The 19,117-nt window shown below is 39.6% G+C and overlaps 1 protein-coding gene across 4 annotated transcripts in view; it reads left to right on the top strand.

The window, feature by feature from the left end:
- The window catches only part of parvb (parvin, beta), an 83,099-nt gene that overhangs the window by 59,043 nt on the left and 4,939 nt on the right, over positions 1–19,117 (top strand). For all 4 annotated transcript variants that reach the window (XM_039760610.1, XM_039760613.1, XM_039760611.1 and 1 more), the window contains exons 5-10: positions 2,004–2,144; positions 2,248–2,363; positions 15,157–15,215; positions 16,547–16,566; positions 18,607–18,668; positions 18,991–19,059. In XM_039760610.1, the coding sequence (XP_039616544.1) occupies positions 2,004–2,144; positions 2,248–2,363; positions 15,157–15,215; positions 16,547–16,566; positions 18,607–18,668; positions 18,991–19,059 (467 nt within the window). The remainder of the gene's footprint in view (positions 1–2,003; positions 2,145–2,247; positions 2,364–15,156; positions 15,216–16,546; positions 16,567–18,606; positions 18,669–18,990; positions 19,060–19,117) is intronic.

Here is a 19,117-nt window from a genome sequence, read left to right as displayed (position 1 = left end):
AGCGCTCCCTCCGGGCCCAGGGTGGTTTCACATACCTGCTTGGAACCCACAGGGGTAACCCTCTGGCACACGCGTGACTATAAATAAAACCAGGTGAATTCGCATTTTTGGAGAAAAATGTTTCTTGATGTTGATTTTTAGTGTCTGGGAGCTTTATTGTCAGCTAGAACCTTTTCCTGTTTCATTGGGGTACAAATATGAGATAACATACAGGTAAAATCCATGTCAGAGCTTTAAACTGAAATAAGAAAAAAGCTGTTGAGCTGTATAGATTGGAGAGTAGCCACACAAAAACAGGTATTCAGTTGAAATTACCAACAAACACAACCAAAGTCATAGTAAAGAATTTTGAAAAACATGAAACTATTGAAAATTTGCCAGGAAGGGGATGCTATCTCATATTGCCCCTACACACAGTGGTGCCAATAGAGGCAAAGAGGAGCCCAAACATCAGTTTTGCAACTGCAAATTTTACTTGGAGCTTAGGATTTCACTGTTTTAAAATCAACAGTGAGATGCCAACTCCATGATCAGAAGCTTTTTGGATGAGTTTCATGAATACAAAAGAACAAATCCCAGTATATTAACTTCTCAAAGAAGCAGTGGAATTACAACTGGAATTGTGTATTATGGCCAGATGAGACACAAATTTAACTTTTTGTCATTTTCGGTAAATAACAGGGACTACATACAAAAAAAAAAACAATTTATGGCCATGGTAAAATATGGTGGTGGGTCTTTGATGCTTTGAGGCTGTTTTGCTGCCATGTTTTGCACTATGGGAAGGAGGCAAGCCGGTGGATGCAATGTGATGCTCTGGGTGATGCTCTGCTGGGAAACCTTGGGTCATGGCATTCATGTGGATGTTACTTTGACACGTGCCACCTACCTAAAGATTGTTTCATACCACATGTACCATGGCAACATTATTCCTCAATGGCAGGAGCCTCTTTTAACCACATCATTCACCCTGTAGTACTGCACAAATTGTTCAGAAAGGGTTTAAGGAACATATCTAAAAGAGTTCAGAATTCTCCAGGTCTCGATTTGATCGAGCATCAGTGGGGTTTGTTGAAAAAAGAGTTTAATCCATGGAGGCCCTACCTCACAACTTACAGGATGTAAAGGACCTTATGCTAATGTCTTGATGCCAGATACCACAGGGCACCTTCAGAGGTCTTGTGGAGTCCATACCTCAATGGGTCAGAGTTGTTTTGGCAGCCCAAGGGGGACCTATACAATGTTAGGCAGGGGGGTTTAATGTTTTGGCCTCTGTGTGTTTTTGTGTGTGTGTGTGTGTGTGTGTGTGTGTGTGTGTGTGTGTGTGTGTGTGTGTGTGTGTGTGTGTGTGTGTGTGTATATAATATACACACCACACAGTCTCTATATATACACTACATGCAGTACTTCTCGTTAAGGAAGTGACTGAAGAGATGTCTGAAGGAGGATGTGTGGTCATTTCTACTCTTTAGGGAATAACCAGTGCATTCATCTCTTACGAAAACATAATTGAAAGAAGCTGCACTTCAGCCAGCATTTAATCAAACATTTAGGCAAATAAATGCAATCTTTCTGATTTCTTTGTGGCACCATAGTGACACTTTCTGAGAAACCCAACAAGTTATTTATCAGTTTCCTGAGTGATGACTGGATATGTAACTAAGGAAACTGATTCAGTCAGTTGTATTTAAAGACTTGTATACATACATCATCCCTCTGTCAATCCTTTGAATTTGTTTGGGGTGCTCACATTTACTTAATTTTTCTTCTTGGTAGGAACTTTAGGAGAAGGATGCATCGTGGGACCTCTCTGGTGTTCATTTTTAAAGCTTTAAAATAGTTTTTGTTTTTTGAAATGTATTGTTTTGCATATGTAGATGTGTCTGAATAGATTTATGTAATTGGTTGGTGAAATTTCAATATACAGCATTGCACTAATATCCACAGAATTAAGGAATTTCCATTGGTTATCATCATTCATCTTCTGTTTACTATTTCCACAGAAAAGCTTTCAGGGAGGAAATTGAATGTGGCAGAGGTAACACAGTCAGAGATTGGGCAAAAACAGAAGCTGCAGACCGTGCTGGAGGCCGTCAATGACCTTCTACGGCCCAATGGCTGGGCAATTGAATGGAGTGTGGATGGTGAGCAGTTAAACAGCTGGTAACGAATGTCCTATTCCATCCAGCTATATTCTAGTTTTCTGCCCTCACTGTTGTTTTTTTTTGTTTGTTTTTTTATTCCTAGCCATTCACTCGAAGAATCTAGTTCCCATAGTTTTTCTCCTGGTAGCATTGGCAATGCACTTTCAAGCTCCTATTCGCCTTCCAGAACATGTTTCTATTCATGTGATCCTTGTGAAGGTGAGTAGTGTCTCGGGGGGTCTACCCTTTTGATATAGGGTGAAGCAAATTAATTTTATCTGATTCCTAAAGAGCCAGACTCTTGGGGAATCTCCAGAAATATTTAGTTAAATCACATCATTTGTACTATGACCATGGAGAAGCAGCTATTAAAATTTTAGCACATCAAATGCATAGGAACCATATTGGAACAGTATCATAGAAATCCATTGTTTAACAAACTGAATTTAACACTAGAATTACCAGAGCCTACAAAAAAACTCGTAGATCCGACCCACCTTAAATCGCTTCTTAAAACCGTTCTCAGCTCTCCGCCAGCATCTTTTGTTAATCTAAATGTGCTAATAAAGAAAAGTTGCAAGTAGCCGGCTATTCCATCCCCCCACCGACTTAGAACGTGCACAAACTTCTCCCAGCTCATGCCTTGATTGATTGAGTGAAGTGGAGTTTTAGGGTGGAAATAATAGATCATTATTTGAAATGCACGCATTTCACGTGTGTTCCATTTCTACAGTAATCTGTGTAAACACATTTTTAAAACAGAAACGTTTTTCATATTGTAGTAGTAAATGACAAAATGTAGGCATAAACTATATAATGTATGAATCCTGAAGTCCAAATATCAAATTAACAGTTTCACAAAAGGTACAAATATAACAGAACAAGTATGCTTTTATTCAAAAATATAACTGCAGAAAAAAAGCCACCTTAGCATGCCACATTGACACATGCTTATCACAACTTCCTTGGTAACGTAATGGTATCAGCTGCTGACTAGTAATCAAAAGGTCATGAGTTAGATCCCGCACGATTCTCTTTTGAGAAGTAAACTGCTTTTATTCTTACTATTTTAAAATAAAACTTCGTCATGCTGCCACCAAATACTCACAGAAAAATCCACAAGTTAATACACACGCTGTCTGTAGAGTTTGTCCACACTCAATGTATTCCTTGCATCCCCGTTATACCCTCTGATCTCCCATTTCAATTCAGATGCCTCCAATTTCCAGTAAGGCTCTGCTTTGCGATGATAAGTAATAAGTCTCGGGGACAGACCCTACAAAAAGTTGCCATTGATTTCAGGCAAGATTGCTTTTCTCCTGGACAACTATACGTTGCATTATCAAGAGTGAGCTCATGCAGCTTCGTCATATTACAACCAGAGTGCTGAACTGACAACGTGATATATAAAGAGAACTATAATAATCATAATAAACAAACAATAAAACAGCGGAGAACCCGTGGATGAAATAAAAAGGCAGCTTCCTTGGCAAAACAAGGAAAAAGGATGGCTTTATATGTCGTTCGTTTATAAAACAGCGGAGAAGCTGTGTAAAGGCTGCTTCACAAAAAACCAGCAGAGCGCCTTAAATCAATCAATAAATATCTATAATCGTAATAAACGAACAAAAAATAGCGTACAAGCCACAGATTAAATAAAGGAAATGGGTACCTGAACAGTAAAGTAAGTCTCGAATAGCTACACAATAACTATAACAATCGTAATAAACGAACAATAAAACAGTACAGAACCGCGAAGCAAGGAGAAACGACGGCCTTATATGGCGTTCGTTTATAAAGCAGCGGAGAAGCTGTGTGAAGGCAGCTACACAAAAAGACAGCAGAGTGCCACACTCTGAATGTATTCCTCGCATCACCGTTATACCCTCTGATCTCCCATTTCAATTCAAATGCCTCAAATTTCCAGTAAGGCTCTGCTTCGCGATGACAATTAATAAGTCTCAGGGACAGACCTTACAAAAGGTTGCCATTGATTTGAGGCAACATTGCTTTTCTCCTGGACAAAACTATACGTTGCATTCTTATAAGTTATCTCAGTGCACAGCTTGGTCATATTACAACCGGAGTGCTGAACTGACAACGTGGTATGCAAAGAGATCCTTAACAGATAGTTATTGGTATATTTTCCCTCAGTTTAAAAAGGTTGTCTTTTCTTCTTAATAAAAATTTAAAAGCAGTTCTTCGTCGCCGCGAAGCGCGGGGATTTTGCTATATACAGTGTGTTTAATAATATATATATATATATATATATATATATATATATATATATATATATATATTGTGGTCCCCGGCGCCCAGGAGGACGAGAGGACGGCTTGTGCCTCCTCTAGACCGCAAGGGGCGATCGCCCTGGAGCCTGAGGAACCCTGGAACCCAGCACTTCCGCCACACCAGGAAGTGCTGGGGGGAAGACTTATTGTGGCGCCCGGAGAGCTGCCGGGAGGACAGCAGGACATATATATATAAACTGCTCAAAAAAATTAAAGAAACACTTTGAAAACACATCAGATCTCAATGGGAAAAAGAAATCCTCCTGGATATCTATACTGATATAGACTGGGTAATGTGTTAGTAACGAAAGAATGCCACATTGTTTGATGGAAATGAAAATGATCAACCTACAGAGCCCTGAATTCAAAGACGCCCCAAAAATCAGAGTGAAAAAATTATGTGGCAGGCTAGTCCATTTTGCCAAAATTTAATTGCAGTATCTCAAAATTGTACGCAGCACTTTGTATGGCCCCTGTGTTCTTGTATACATGCCTGACATCGGTGCATGCTTCTAATGAGATGACAGATGGTGTTGTGGGGGATCTCCTCCCAGATCTGGACCAGGGCATCACTGAGCTCCTGGACAGTCTGAGGTGCAACCTGGTGGCATTGGATGGACCAAAACATAATGTCCCAGAGGTGTTCTGTTGGATTTAGGTCAGGAAAGTGTGGTGGCCAGTCAATGGTATCAATTCCTTCATCCTCCAGGAACTGCCTGCATACTCTCACCACATGAGGCCAGGAATTGTCGTGCACCAGGAGCCACTGTACCAGCATAGGGTCTGACAATGGGTCCAAGGATTTCTTCCTGATACCTAATGGCAGCCAAGTTGCCTTTGTCAAGCCTGTAGCGGTCTGTGTGACCCTCCATGGATATGCCTCCCCAGACAATCATTAACCCACCACCAAACTGCTCATGCTGAATGATGTTACAGGCAGCATAATGTTCTCCATGGCTTCCCCAGACCCTTTCACTTCTGTCACGTGCTCAGGGTGAACCTGCTCTCATCTGTAAAAAGCACAGGGCACCAGTGGTGCATCTGCCAATTCTGGTATTCTATGGCGAATGCCAATCGAGCTGCATGCTGCTGGGCAGTGAGCTCAGGGCCCATTAGAGGACATGGGGCCCTTGGGTCACCCTCATGAAGTCTTTCTGGTTGTTTGGTCAGAGACATTCACACCAGTGGCCTGCTGGAGGTCATTTTATAGGGCTCTAGCAGTGCTCATCCTGTTCCTCCTTGCCCAAAGGAGCAGATACTTCTATGGCCCTCTCCAGCTCTCCTAGAGTAACTGCTTGTCTCCTAGAATCTCCTCCATGCCCTTGAGACTGTGCAGGGAGACACAGCAATCCTTCTGGCAATGACACATATTGATGTGCCATCCTGGAGAAGTTGGACTACCTGTGCAACCTCTGTAGGGTCCAGGTATCGCCTCATGCTACCAGTAGTGGCACTGACTGTAGCCAAATGCAAAACTAGTGAAGAAACAGTCAGAAAAGATGAGGAGGGAAAAATGTTAGTGGCCTCCACCTGTTAAACCATTCCTGTTTTGGGGTCATCTCATTGTTGCCCCTCTAGTGCATCTGTTGTTAATTTCATTAACACCACAGCAGCTGAAACTGATTAACAACCCCCTCTGCTACTTAACTGACCAGATTAATATCCCATAAGTTTCATTGACTTTATGCTATAGTCTGATTAAAAAGTGTTCCTTTAATTCTTTTGAGCAGTATATATATATATATATATATATATATATATATATAGGGATGGGTATCGTTTAGGTTTTATCTGATACCGGTGCCAAAACGGTACTTTTGAAACGGTGCCGGTGCTTAAAAAAATAAAGAACACAAACTTCGTCCAAAAACCTCTTGCGTTTTTATTTTTCCCAGTAATTTTTTTTAAACAAAATTATAACAAACCTAGCCCTTTCTGTCAATAAAACATAACTTCTTTGGTTGGAACCAGTGCTTAAACAATTGAAAACAAACAAACAAACTTTGTCATGAAACCTGTGATGTTTAGCAGTTTTTTTGCAAGAAGATAATCATATTAGCCTTTTCTGGAGCTATACGGCATCTTTGACTATAAATTTTGTCACTGCCCTATGAATTTCGTCCACTTTTTCTTTCGTCATTTTAGCCTTTTTGGCCAGGGTGAAGGGAGTATCTGCCATCAAACAAGAAGACAGCCGCATGTAACTACGACGGTGTTTGCTAGTTCACCTTACATGCATTAATGTAATAACGTGGTTAGCCTACTCAACGTAAATTGCACGAATAACATTATGCTACTCACCCAGAGAAGAACGGGTGCTGCTGCCATCATCATCCTCAGTTATCATTTCTGCTACACTGGCAGGGCTAGGGGCCGGACTCTCCTCCTCGGGTTCTTGGATGTTGCTAACTCCGAGAACAGGCACCACACCCGCAGTAGATGTGCTCGGTGTGATGTCTTGCTGCAAGTTATCAAATGCGGTGCATTTTTCGGCTTTTAAAAAAACGCCATGCGATGCCATGTATTTCATTAGATTTGAGGTGTTATTTCCTTTGCACATTATTACCTTTAAGCATTTGTTGCAGGCTGCTGAGTTTATATCTTTTGCTGTGAAGTACAGCCACACTCTCGAGCGCTTCAGCTTCGGCATTTTAGCTCTGCTCTAAAAAAAAAAACCCGTACATACCTGGGCCCGCCTACTATCCTTGGAAAGGAAGTGATTGGCTAGATTTCTCAGGGAAAAATGCACCGAAATGAACCACCGAATTGTGCGCTGCTTTTCGGTCTGGTTACTACCGTTCATGTCAGCACCGGTTCCACAATGGCACCGGACACCGGTACCCATCCCTATATATATATATATATACATGCATATACATATCTACATGCATATATATATATATTAGGGGTGTGACTCGATTAAAAAAAAATCTAATTAATTAGAGGCTGTGTAATTAATTAATCTTCATTAATCGAATGTAAGCACACATGAAAATTTGCTCCAAATCGCAAATGTTGTTTTTTAATTTAAAAGGGTTTTAGTGGGCGACAGAATCAAGTAATAGACATGGACAGGAATATTGTAAAGTGAAGCTGTTTTAATTTCTGAAAAAAAAAATGCATTTAAACTGCATTTCATTTCAAAACAGAAACAAAAATATGATCCCTGGCTAAAATTGGGCAGACTTAAAAAAAGTGGTATTTTAAGTACTTTAAGTACATTTTCAGAATGGTATTGTTTTTAAATAATAATAACAAAAATTTCAACATTAAAGTGTAGTTTTTCTTCTTAAAAAAATAAGGCAGAAACATAAAAGGTAATTTTACCAGCCTCACCTTTAAACTGTGAGTAACCTTAGCCAAAATTATTTTGTACATTAGGCTAAAACAGTGTGATCATTGAACATTTTGTAGTTAGATGTAATTAGAATTACTAACGGTCACGGAAGTCCAATGATCCCCAGTAAGAGCCACAAAGTCCGCTTTCTGTAATGCATCTAATTTTGCTTGCTTTTCAATGTCATAAAGCTGTTGAATTTTACTTGAAATACGCTAACTGTAGAACATTTTCTAACCCCCTATCTTCCACCACTGTTAGTGGTCTACAGTCCAAAGCAATGTATTTCATGAGAGAATTTGTAAGTTTGACCTATGTTGACTTACTAATTTTGGTCCTGAAGCCAGTCATTTCATGAGGTTTGGGCTGCCGACACCTTTTGTTGGTACTCAAACCCGTACTGCTAGTGCTAACAGCATACACAGTTTCTGTGCTCGTTGTAACATGTTTTGCATTTAGATGGAACCTGTAAGGTTGAAGTGCCTCGGTGTTATGCAAACTCATTTTTGCACAGTTTGCACCAAACCATGCTTTTATCAAGGCTTCCGTCGGGTAGTCTTTTGAAATGAAATTTCCCTCCGATCAGTCCTAGAAACGCGCTTTCTTCCGACTCTTACATTGTTGTAGCTCTGATGTGTGCATCAATGTAATCGATGTACCAGGAAATCATGCATTGACAAAAGTTACCCTTTGCTTGGAATGCAAAGTGTGATTAAATGCGTTATTTTTTTAACGTGGTATGGAGTACATGCATCGAAGCTTCTCAGCTGTACTTGTGCTAAGAAAAGGAAACATTTTAAAAATAACGTAACATGATTGTCAGTGTAATAGTCTTGTGACCGTTATGAGTGTTGCTGTCATCAAGGATTTGATTAGCATTATTTCTTTCAATCAGGTTCGTATTTGGAGGACATGTTGTGTTCAAGTTTATTCCGTGTTTGTCAACCGTTGTAAAGATAACAGGTTTCATTCATCGAAGTGTTCATCCCCCAAATCGGAACTCATGAATGTAAGATGTTCAATAGTCATTCCCGGTAGTAAGTTGTGGAAATTGCCTGTGAATATTTAGCGGTAGCGTGTGTATGAACTTAATTTAATCTTTTCCAGTCCTGCAAAGTCAGTTGACGCGAGCCGCTCGGAGTACATGCATCGAAGCTTCTCAGCTGTGCTTGTGCGATCTTGCAATGTCCACCACTTTATTTAATGTTGGCTAAGACTCAGCACTTCAAAGTTTCTTGCTACAGCAATTTTAACTCCGCAACAAAGTGATCCAAAGTCTCGTTTATACCTCGTGTCTTCTCATTAAACTTGTATCTCGCGAATACCATACTCGTCGTAGGAATGACAAACGGGAGCGGGAGTGTGTCTATAAACTTAATTTAAACTTACGGTTCACACCGTGCTTTGTTTCCGCAGTTGTGTAATTTGGTTTTTGTTCAGCACTCTTTGGGAACTGTTGCTTTTTGTCTGTGCACTGCATCAGTTCACGTGAGCCGCTCGGTGTACATGCATCGAAGGTTCCCAGCTGTGCTGGTGCCATCTCGTGCGATGGCCATGGCTGTATTTAATGTTAGCTAAGACCCGGCACTTAAAAGTTTCTCTCGCAGTTTCGCAGAGTTTGTGCCAAACACCACCCTGACCATCTCGTCTTCCTCTGCATAAGCACAGTCCTTCACCCGTGAATATTTAGCGGCAGTGTTTCAATTGGATTGCCGCTTATGGACGGCCTTATATGGGCAGGCACTAAATTACAAACGCCAGCGGCAGCTTGTCTATGAACTTAATTTAATATAAACTTACGGTTCACGCTGTGCTTTATTTCTGCAGTAGCTGTACTTATGAATATGCTTGTATTAATGAATACGCTTGTATGCATCACTTGCTTCATAATCTTTTTCTGCCTTCTCAATTGTGAAATGGCGTTTTTTGTTCAGCGCTGTTTGGAGGTCTTCCTTGTTCTCTACGTACTTACGTAGGAGGCGTGATGATGTCACACGAAACTCCGCCCCCCCATGACCATCCAGCTCAACTCCATTACATTATATGGAGAAAAATAGCTTCCAGTTATGACCATTACACGTAGAATTTCGAAATGAAACCTGCCCAACTTTTGTAAGTAAGCTGTAAGGAATGAGCCTGCCAAATTTCAGCCTTCTACCCGTGTGGAGAATTAGTGATGAGTTAGTGAGTCAGTCAGTCAGTGAGGGCTTTGCCTTTTATTAGTGTATGTGTGTATATATATATATATATAATATGTGTATATATATATATGTGTATGTGTATATATATATATATATGTGTGTGTGTATATATATATATATATATATGTATATATATATATATATATGTATATATATGTATGTATGTATATATGTATATATATATGTATGTATATATATGTATATGTGTATATGCACAGGAGGTGTGGCAGAAAAGTAATGAGACTGATTTTTTATTTACCAAAGTTTTTATTTTTTTCAAACATCAATGTTATCCCCTTCAAAGTAGTTAGCTTTGGCAGCTACACACCGATGAAGACGTTGTTCCCACTGTTGGTAGCAGCGCTGGAAGTCTTCAACTGGTATGGTCTTCAGCATATCAGTTACACTCTTTTGGATGTTTTCTAAAGTCCCGAAATGACTTCCTTTGAGGACATTTTTCAGTTTAGGGAAAAGGAAAAAGTCACACGGACTGAGGTCAGGTGAATAAGGGGGCTGGGGAACCACAGGAATGCCTTTTGAGGTCAAAAATTCTGTTATGGAGAGGGCAGTTTTTAGGCACCATTTTGGCAAAGACCTTTCACATGTGCAAATGTTCAGTCAAAATTTGATGAACGGTAAATCTGTTCAAATTTAATTGTTCACTCAACATTCTTAATGTTAAATGACGGTCTGATCTCACAAGAGTGTTCACACGTTCGATGTTTTCATTGGTTTTCAAAGTTGAAGTCCTCCCTGAACGGTGTTCATCTTCAATGTGTTTTCTGCCTTCCAAAAATGATTTGTGCCAGCGAAAAACTTGAGCTTGGGATAAAGAATGTTCCCCATAGGCCTCTTTTAACTTTTCAAATGTCACACTTGCCGTTTAATGGCACAACGTTGCTCCAAATTCCGCTGTTCCATTTTGCGTGACGCACAGCCAAAAACACAACTTCGCTAATAGCAGTCACAAAAATCACGCAGTTAACGGAAGGAGTTGAAACTCGCACTGAGCTATGGGATGTTACTGATACACGTGCTCTATCAAGGACAACAGCGCAGCGTTGCCAGATCACTTGCAGTGTTGCCAGTCTCATTACTTTTCTGCCACACCTATAGGTGTGTGTGTGTGTATATATATGTGTGTAACAACCAATGATTTATCCAGGAAAATAATGGCTATTAACAAGGTTGCCCAAACTTTTGCATCCCACTGTATACAGGAGAATAATTATCAACACAAATGTGAATTTAGTAGATGCTTAAGTGTTTGCTTTAGTTTTTTCTTTCTAATACAATGGTGAAACCAAGAATCCATATTTTCAGAATGCTGCTTTGTAATGTTTTGATATCTTGTACTAAAGTGTAATCTTTTCCAAAATCTAGAAAAATTAAAAATGTAAATGTTACGTATCTTGTAATCTTCCATGCCATTTAGCATTGTACATTTATTATGCATAGAGATTAGAAAAATCACTGATTTGAAAATTATGCTGCAAAGTTGTTTAATGCTTTGGATAGAGACTTGTGTCTCTAGTAGAACCCAGTGAAATTAAGGGCAGAACATTGGGAATGTTTATGTGAAAATCCCTGCAAATGCTGCTTATTTGGTCATTTTCCTGATTCATTTTAATAATGCATGATTAGAATGGCCTTATTTTATGCTATTTTTAAAAAAAATAAATAAATCTGACAGCGCCTGTGTAGTGTCTCAAATAAAAATGAAGTCTAGATTTTTTCATGAAGAATGTTTCATTTGAGAATACTAACAGAACCCCAGTTTAATTAAATGTTTAATTTTTGCTTTGTGGCCTCCCCCACCATAACCTTCTGTCCATGGGGGAGGAGCACAAGCTTTAGATCAAGAGAGAGAGAGGGGTTGGGAGCATGCTCTAGTTTTACAGTGCGTTGCTGCACTCAATACACAACATATCACAGTGATTGGGACCTGAGCGCAGCTTTGCAATGTGTGACACCTCGGCACCACACTGGAATGGTGTGAGGTTTTTTATGGTGACTGTGTTTTTATTTGCACAACGTACCTGGTGTCAGCGCATATTAGCACCCATTAAAAATCAGTTCCATCTTATATGTGTTTAATTTTTGTGCGACTATAAAAAAAAAAAAAAAAAAATCTGTGTGAATACCTGCATCTCCTGAGTGAAGGACACTGGTCAAATGAGAGCCTATGTGAGTCCTTGATCTTTTGCCAAGCAGATAACCTGAGGCTGCCCTTTAATTGGTTGCTTTCAGATTTTTCCGGGGATGCAGCTCTCTGTGCCATTGGACAGTTCCATTTTTATTGGCATCAAATTAGTATTGTTTTATTGTCTCTAATGTGATTGGACAGTCATTGATAGACTATGTCATGTTGATGTCAATGGTTCACGGTTCACACCCACCATTTAATGTTGCGTAACTACAGATGAGTGAGCAGAACTTAGTAGATGGCAACTTCAAGCGGAATTTCAGGAATCAAAGAAAATTTGATTATTTCTTTAATTAAACACCCCTTCAAAAATCGTTCACGGGAAGAAAAAAGAAGATAAAGGAGCTTAGACCAGTGTGACCTGACTCTTAATAGAAGACAGTTTGGGGGTGGGGGGAGTTGTGTTTTAAGATGGGGTCTGTGGATCTTACAATTTGAATTTGTGCCCAGGTGAAGTAACTCTGGCAAACTTGCATAGGACTAGGCAGACTGGAACCAAGTGTAGAATAAAATTAGGATAGGAATGACTTTGTGGGTTTGGTAAATGATAAACTGTGAATTAAGACTTGAGAAAAAGCAGAGCACTAGTGTGACAGTGCGGGTCAGCTCCATGCTCCCACTCCTTGTTTGGAAGCCTCTTAAACCTGGCACTGTCGATAATGTAACCGGATGAGCTGGCAAATGAGGAAATAACAAACCCAAACAGTGTCCAAAATAAATAGTGCGGCTCTTCCAAAAATGTTCAATCAATAAATAATCCAAGAACTAAGAGGTATTGGTGGAGGTTACAAACAGTTTTATAATTAATCCATTGGCATCCCCTCTCCTTATCCTATTTGGACCTCGCAGTGGAAGGAGACACCCACAGACAGGTGTAGTCAACCTTCTTATCTGGGCTCCATTCCCTGCCGCCCTCCCATCGGTGTGTGCAGGGCAACCCAACAAGCCCAATGTGCCTCTTCCACCACTCACTTTTGGCCCTTGCAGTAAGACGCTGTCAATCGGGCCACCCCTACTCCTAAAAAAGCACTTGGTAGGAATGCCCCTTTCACAACCTCCAGCTTCCATGGCCCTGAGGCTCACTCCCGGCCACCTACCTCACTCCATTCACCTCAGGTAATCTCGCTGTCAATTTCTGCCTCTGTCTCTCTGTCTCCCTTTTCTTTTTAACTCATTATTAAGAATCTACTTTGGTCGGTCACTGGCCAGTCTGTTTTCCTCTCGACCCTCCAATCTGCCTTTTTTCTTTTCTTTCATACTTGCGCTACCCTTTTAAAAGGGGGATGTGCCCAATATCTGGGGCCGTCCGCTCTCGTATCATGTATGGGAATAGCTCTTGCCATGCTAACACACCCCCACACAAAGACACCACTGCAGCAATTAGAAAGAATTATTTATTAAAACGGTCACTTTTCTCAGCCATGGACCCCGCTTTACCACGACTAGTAATAGTATGATGTGGATGTATGGAATACAGTAGAAATGGCCAAGGACTGGGCTCTCTATTAGCAGAGGGAGAGATAGAGCTGGATTGGACTTATGCTATAGATGTGTTATATGACAGATGGAAGTCAACATTTTTGGAAGATTACAGAGGTAGAGGTGCATAGACATTATGGTGTGGGTTTTGGCAGAATGGGGCACTAGGAAAATTGGCAGAGGATTGGGCAATTTAGAGACAGGTATAATATAGACTGTGCACCTGTTCCTTTCCACATCTATAGGGCAAGTTATGGAAAGAATAAAGAGACCGTGTGAATGTCATAGACTGAAGTTTTGGAGCACAGTAGAAATGGGAAATCTGGCATCAGATTTGGCAGCAAGGTGGAAAAGGTATAATACATTTTAGTCTGGATTTGTCCTATGGATCTGGAACTGGACAGGCCAAGATGTGCATTGACACTATGATGAGGACCACAAGAGAATGTGCAATGACCAGATAGATTGTTATGAAAGGCTTTATATAATTAGATGTGAAAGACGCTATACAATAGATAAGTGCTGTTTTAGTTTGTCCCCCCAAATGATATCAGTTGTTGAAACTTCTACACCCCAACATGCAATGTTGTAAGTAACCTCAGTTTTGTTCCAAGTGATCACACCTGTAAAGATGTCGGAGGTGACTGCTCTAGAAAAGCAGGTAAACAAAGCAAACATATTTTGTCTTCTTACTTTCTAAATACAGGATGTTCATTGCACTGTGATATACTCCTGTTTTTCTGAACCTGTTTCTTTTTTTAATATAGGGTTACAGGTTCTGTCTAACTTTAAAAGAATTTTATGTCAGAGCATAGTAATACCATATACACTCTCTAAATGTAATAATTGAAGAAATTCATCATAACAATATAAAAGATGGGACATTCTTTACCTGAAAGCATCATGAAATATTTCACATATTAACATTTTTTTCCTCTGCAGACTATGTGATGAACAAGAAGAATTTATATTTCATACACTTTGAATCAGTAGCATGGTGTTCAGCAGGTAGCACTGCTTCCTCACAGGTACTGGAACATGGTTTAGTTCCTTTCGCAGTATACAGTACCTGCTGTCTGCATGAATGTTCTCAGAATACTTTCCTTGACTTCCTCTGCCCAGATTCATACACGTTTGGTCTAAACCAGCAGCACATTGGTGAGTGTATATTGCACAGACTGGCTTTTCATGCAGGACTGGTTCCTTCCTTGCATCTGGTGCTACTAGTATAAGCTATAGTGGGTTGCAAAAATGAGTGGATTTTCAGAACACCACCTCAGAGCAGTACCAAGTTACAAGTATTTAAATGAATGCACCATTTTTGTAGCATTTATATATAAATAATTACAGATATGTGCAATTTCCAAAAAACATAACAGTACTTGTGCAGTTGTAATATATAAACTCCATCTGATGTCAGTTGCCATTGCAAGTTCAACTCTCTCACAGCTTCACCTCAAAGTAAGCATTTGATATGTTTATTTCTTTTTTAATATAGAAAAGAGATGGACTGCTTCAGACCACTCACGTGACTAAGGAGTTAACCACCACTACAGAGTAAGTTGAAAATTTTCTTGCTGCCTTTACTTCCATCCATCCATCCATTTTCCAACCTGCTGAATCACAGGGTCACGGGGGGTCTGATGGAGCCAATCCCAGCCAACACAGGGCACAAGGCAGGAACCAATCCCAGGCAGGGTGCCAACCCACCGCAGGCCTTTACTTTTATACTGTAATATGTAATTTCCTTATATCTTATTTAAGTGGTTCTTGCTCTACTTAACACTGTTAACTTGCTTCCTTTGTTTAGGGGCTGTCCAGCTCTGTTTTGTCCCTGATGATATTCCAGTAATTAACTGAACTATACTTTTCCATGATTTTATATAGCTATCCTTTTGCACTGTTATATTTATCTATGTTTGCTTCAAAGAAAGTGAAATGATCTCTTTCTTTGTTGCATGTTAATTGAATAAGTTTCTGTACGTATGTTTTCATATATGTATGTGTAAATTATAGTATGTATGGAGGTTTTCTTCTTTCCATACCCTGGAACAAGAACCCGCGTTTCTGCCAAGTTTGATCATTCTGGTATTCTAAGTTTTCCTTTCCAACAATGTCATCCAAATATTGTGTCGAGTACAGCAGATAAGAAATTCTCAGTCCTTCACTTTTCTGTTTCTTTTGCCTTTTTCCAAGTAGTTTATGGAAACAGATATTAGATAAATACACAAGGGTGCAAATAACACAGAGTTAACTGGTGAGCTGCTTTGTCATTTGCATCGAATTGTTAATTGCCAGCTAGTCGTGAAAAGTAGTAAATAATTACATTCATTGATTTTTATTGCTTAAGAGTTAATATTTATAAATCTTAACAAGTAGGTTAATTAAAATAATCCCTAAGAGTATGTTACACTTGGCTGCAATTATTGTTTTTCGATTAACTTAAAACCTGCAGCCACTATGACCCTACTGGATGAAGACTAAGAAACTTTCCCTAGAAATTGCCCATTAGCCTCTTACCCCTACCTGATGATGAAGCTTTACCACATGCCTCCACATGTGGGTTCACTTCCCGGGTCCTCCCTGCTTTGAATAGCGAGAAAATTGCTATATAAATGTAAAGCATTATTATTGTTGTTGTTGTTATTATTATTTATTAATGTTGTAATATTTCAATATTGTACTTGTGACATGTGTTTTAAAATTAGTTTTAATAATGAAACCCATTGCGTTTACAGTGATTTCACCTGCTACTTAGCTTTGATGTTTGTGGAAAGAGTAGTGCGGTGGCACTAGAATTAGTGCATTTTAATCTGATTATTAAGTAATTTGTTATCCTCATTGTTATTGTCAGTCAGTTTCATGTTTGTTTTTGTGTCTTTCCACAGACTGATGATGGGGAGGTTTGGTGAGTGTGTAAAAGATGTTATTTCTCAAATCAGTTGCTAAAAATCCTCTTGAAGAATATGACCTATGAGTCCTTGCAACACAAGCTTCTTTTTTACACAACCAAAACTTGCTAAAGCAATTATAATTCTTTTTGTTTTGTGTTTTTATAAATAGTTTATATTTATGAATTAATTTTCTATTATTACAGTTGCTGTTTAGTCTTGGCATGATTCTTGCAGCTGGCCAAATCACTTTTGAGATTACTGTTTAGTATATGATAAAAATACTCAATCCATTCTTTTTAGACCACGTCCATCCCCTAATTACAGGCTTATGCTTGTCCAGACACAAAAGGGGGACAGAGCAGGAATCATCCTTGAATTAGGTTCAAGTCCACTGCAGGGCATGTCTAGTCTACTGGGTCAATGTAGACTCTGTGTTTAACTTAATGTACTGGTGTTTGTAATAAGGGAGGAAACTGGACTATTAAAAAAAAAATAAATAAAAAATCCAAGTAGCTCCAGAAAATGGCCAAAATTTACAGTATAATAAGTGAGCAGCCAAGAACTAGAACAGTGTTTTCAAAAGTACCTTGTCCAGTAGCATGTATACTGGGTAAATTCATTCTTTTAGTAGTTCATTCATCCATCCATTATCCAACCCGCTATAATCTAACTACAGGGTCACGGGTGTCTGCTGGAGCCAATCCCAGCCAACACAGGGCGCAAGGCAGGAAACAAACACTGGGCAGGGCACACACACCCAGCACACACTAGGGACAATTTAGAATCGCCAATGCACCTAACATGCATGTCTTTGCACTGTGGGAGGAAACTCACACAGACACGGGGAAAACATGCAAACTCCACTCATGGGGGACCCAGGAAGCAAACCCTGGCCTCCTAACTGCGAGGCAACAGCGCTAGCCACTGCGCCACTGTGCCACTGTGCCGCCCCTTAGTAGTTCAGTCTACCAAATGAATTTCTGTAATGAACACACATATGCATAGTTAATCAACTCTATCAATCCACTTTCTTAACTGTCATAAGGGGAGATCAACCCTGCTGTCTATTCACAATTTAACACTTCTTAAAATCAAACTTTGAGCTATATTGGCGGCTTGCAAAATGACTTATTAAAGAGTTGTTTTTGCAACTGCAATCCTATAGGTTGAGATTTCCAACATCTTGCTCTCTCACCCTAAACAAATCATTCAGCATGCTTTTTTAAGTTTACTGTTTACACTGTTTACCTATTTGCTATGTTCATTGTGGCACAATTCCGGACAAACGCAGCACTTCCAGTGCATACTGCACAAGCTAAAAGCACCACACTTGGGAAAAATTACACACCAGATTTTACATCAGCTACTCAATTGACATGGTCAACAGGGCAGTTGAGTCAGGCTGTTACACAGGAAAACTGAGGTACTTTCAGGGTCGCTGCAGTATATAAAGTAAGCCCACCTCCCTACGGACCCCAGTAGCAGTGATAACAATGGAGTACCCAGTGCAGATCTTTCTCAATCCAGGCAGACATTTCTTCTGATGACTGGGAGCTCCCAAAAAAATCTTTTCTCACTAATTTCACATTTGGTGTGCACTTCTCAAAGGTTGGGTGAGGTATACAGATTGCTAGTTTGATCAAAGCACATATGGGCCAGTTTCATCAAGGCTACTTGATCTCTGCTATTGCTTCAGAGATGGCTAAGAAGCATATACATAAAAGATTAGACGTACTGTAGCGTACACAGGAAAACTAGGCAATACTGAGGACACAAGATATTAGAGACAAATTTTACTAAGCACTTTGTTGCATTAGAATTCTGAAGATCCGTTTATAAGACACAAGTCAAACTTTAACAGTGAGTTTATTGTTCTGTCCCACAGTAAGAGCCAGGTTAGAAGTTCTGTGAAAATGGACCTTTTGGTGGTGGAACTGCAAAGAAGCCTGAGGCATTGATTAGGGAAGGGAAATGGAGCAGAATGTTTGGGAATCATGAGCAGTAGTAGGATATTGTTTCCAAAGTACATTGCATTCTCTTACACTTTTTTGCAGAAAGAGATGCCTTTGATACACTGTTGGATCATGCTCCTGATAAGCTCAATGTTGTAAAAAAGGTAAATACCAGATTTTTTTTTTTGGATTGGTAAGGAAATCTTGAAATGTATTTGGCATATGGTTTCATATTATGGCACGTTTGTATATGTTTCTGAAGCGTGAAAGGTCAGAAAGTTAACTGGAGTGCCAATGAGCTTGTTTCCCTTTTCAGGATTTTATTAGCAAACTCCAGCTCTTATCATTGGTGCACCTAAATCCTCTAGGTGTGGGTTTTCAGTGTCAATGCTTTTTTTTTTTTTTTAAAGAAATGGTAGCACTGTGGAACTGTTTATAGTAATGAACCAGTAGCTACAATCTTCCTTGTTTGTACTTTTCTTTTAGTCTCTCATCACCTTTGTCAATAAACATCTCAACAAGCTGAATCTGGAGGTGACAGAGCTGGAGACCCAGGTGGGACTTAATGTCATATTCATAATTTTCATGTAATCTGCTTTCTGTGGTGCAAAGG

The sequence above is a fragment of the Polypterus senegalus genome, chromosome 8 (genome assembly GCF_016835505.1).
Source record: "Polypterus senegalus isolate Bchr_013 chromosome 8, ASM1683550v1, whole genome shotgun sequence".
Classification (NCBI taxonomy): Eukaryota; Metazoa; Chordata; class Cladistia; order Polypteriformes; family Polypteridae; genus Polypterus; species Polypterus senegalus.
The sequence above is the reverse complement of the archived record's forward strand: the minus strand, read 5'-3'. Positions and strand labels throughout refer to the sequence as shown.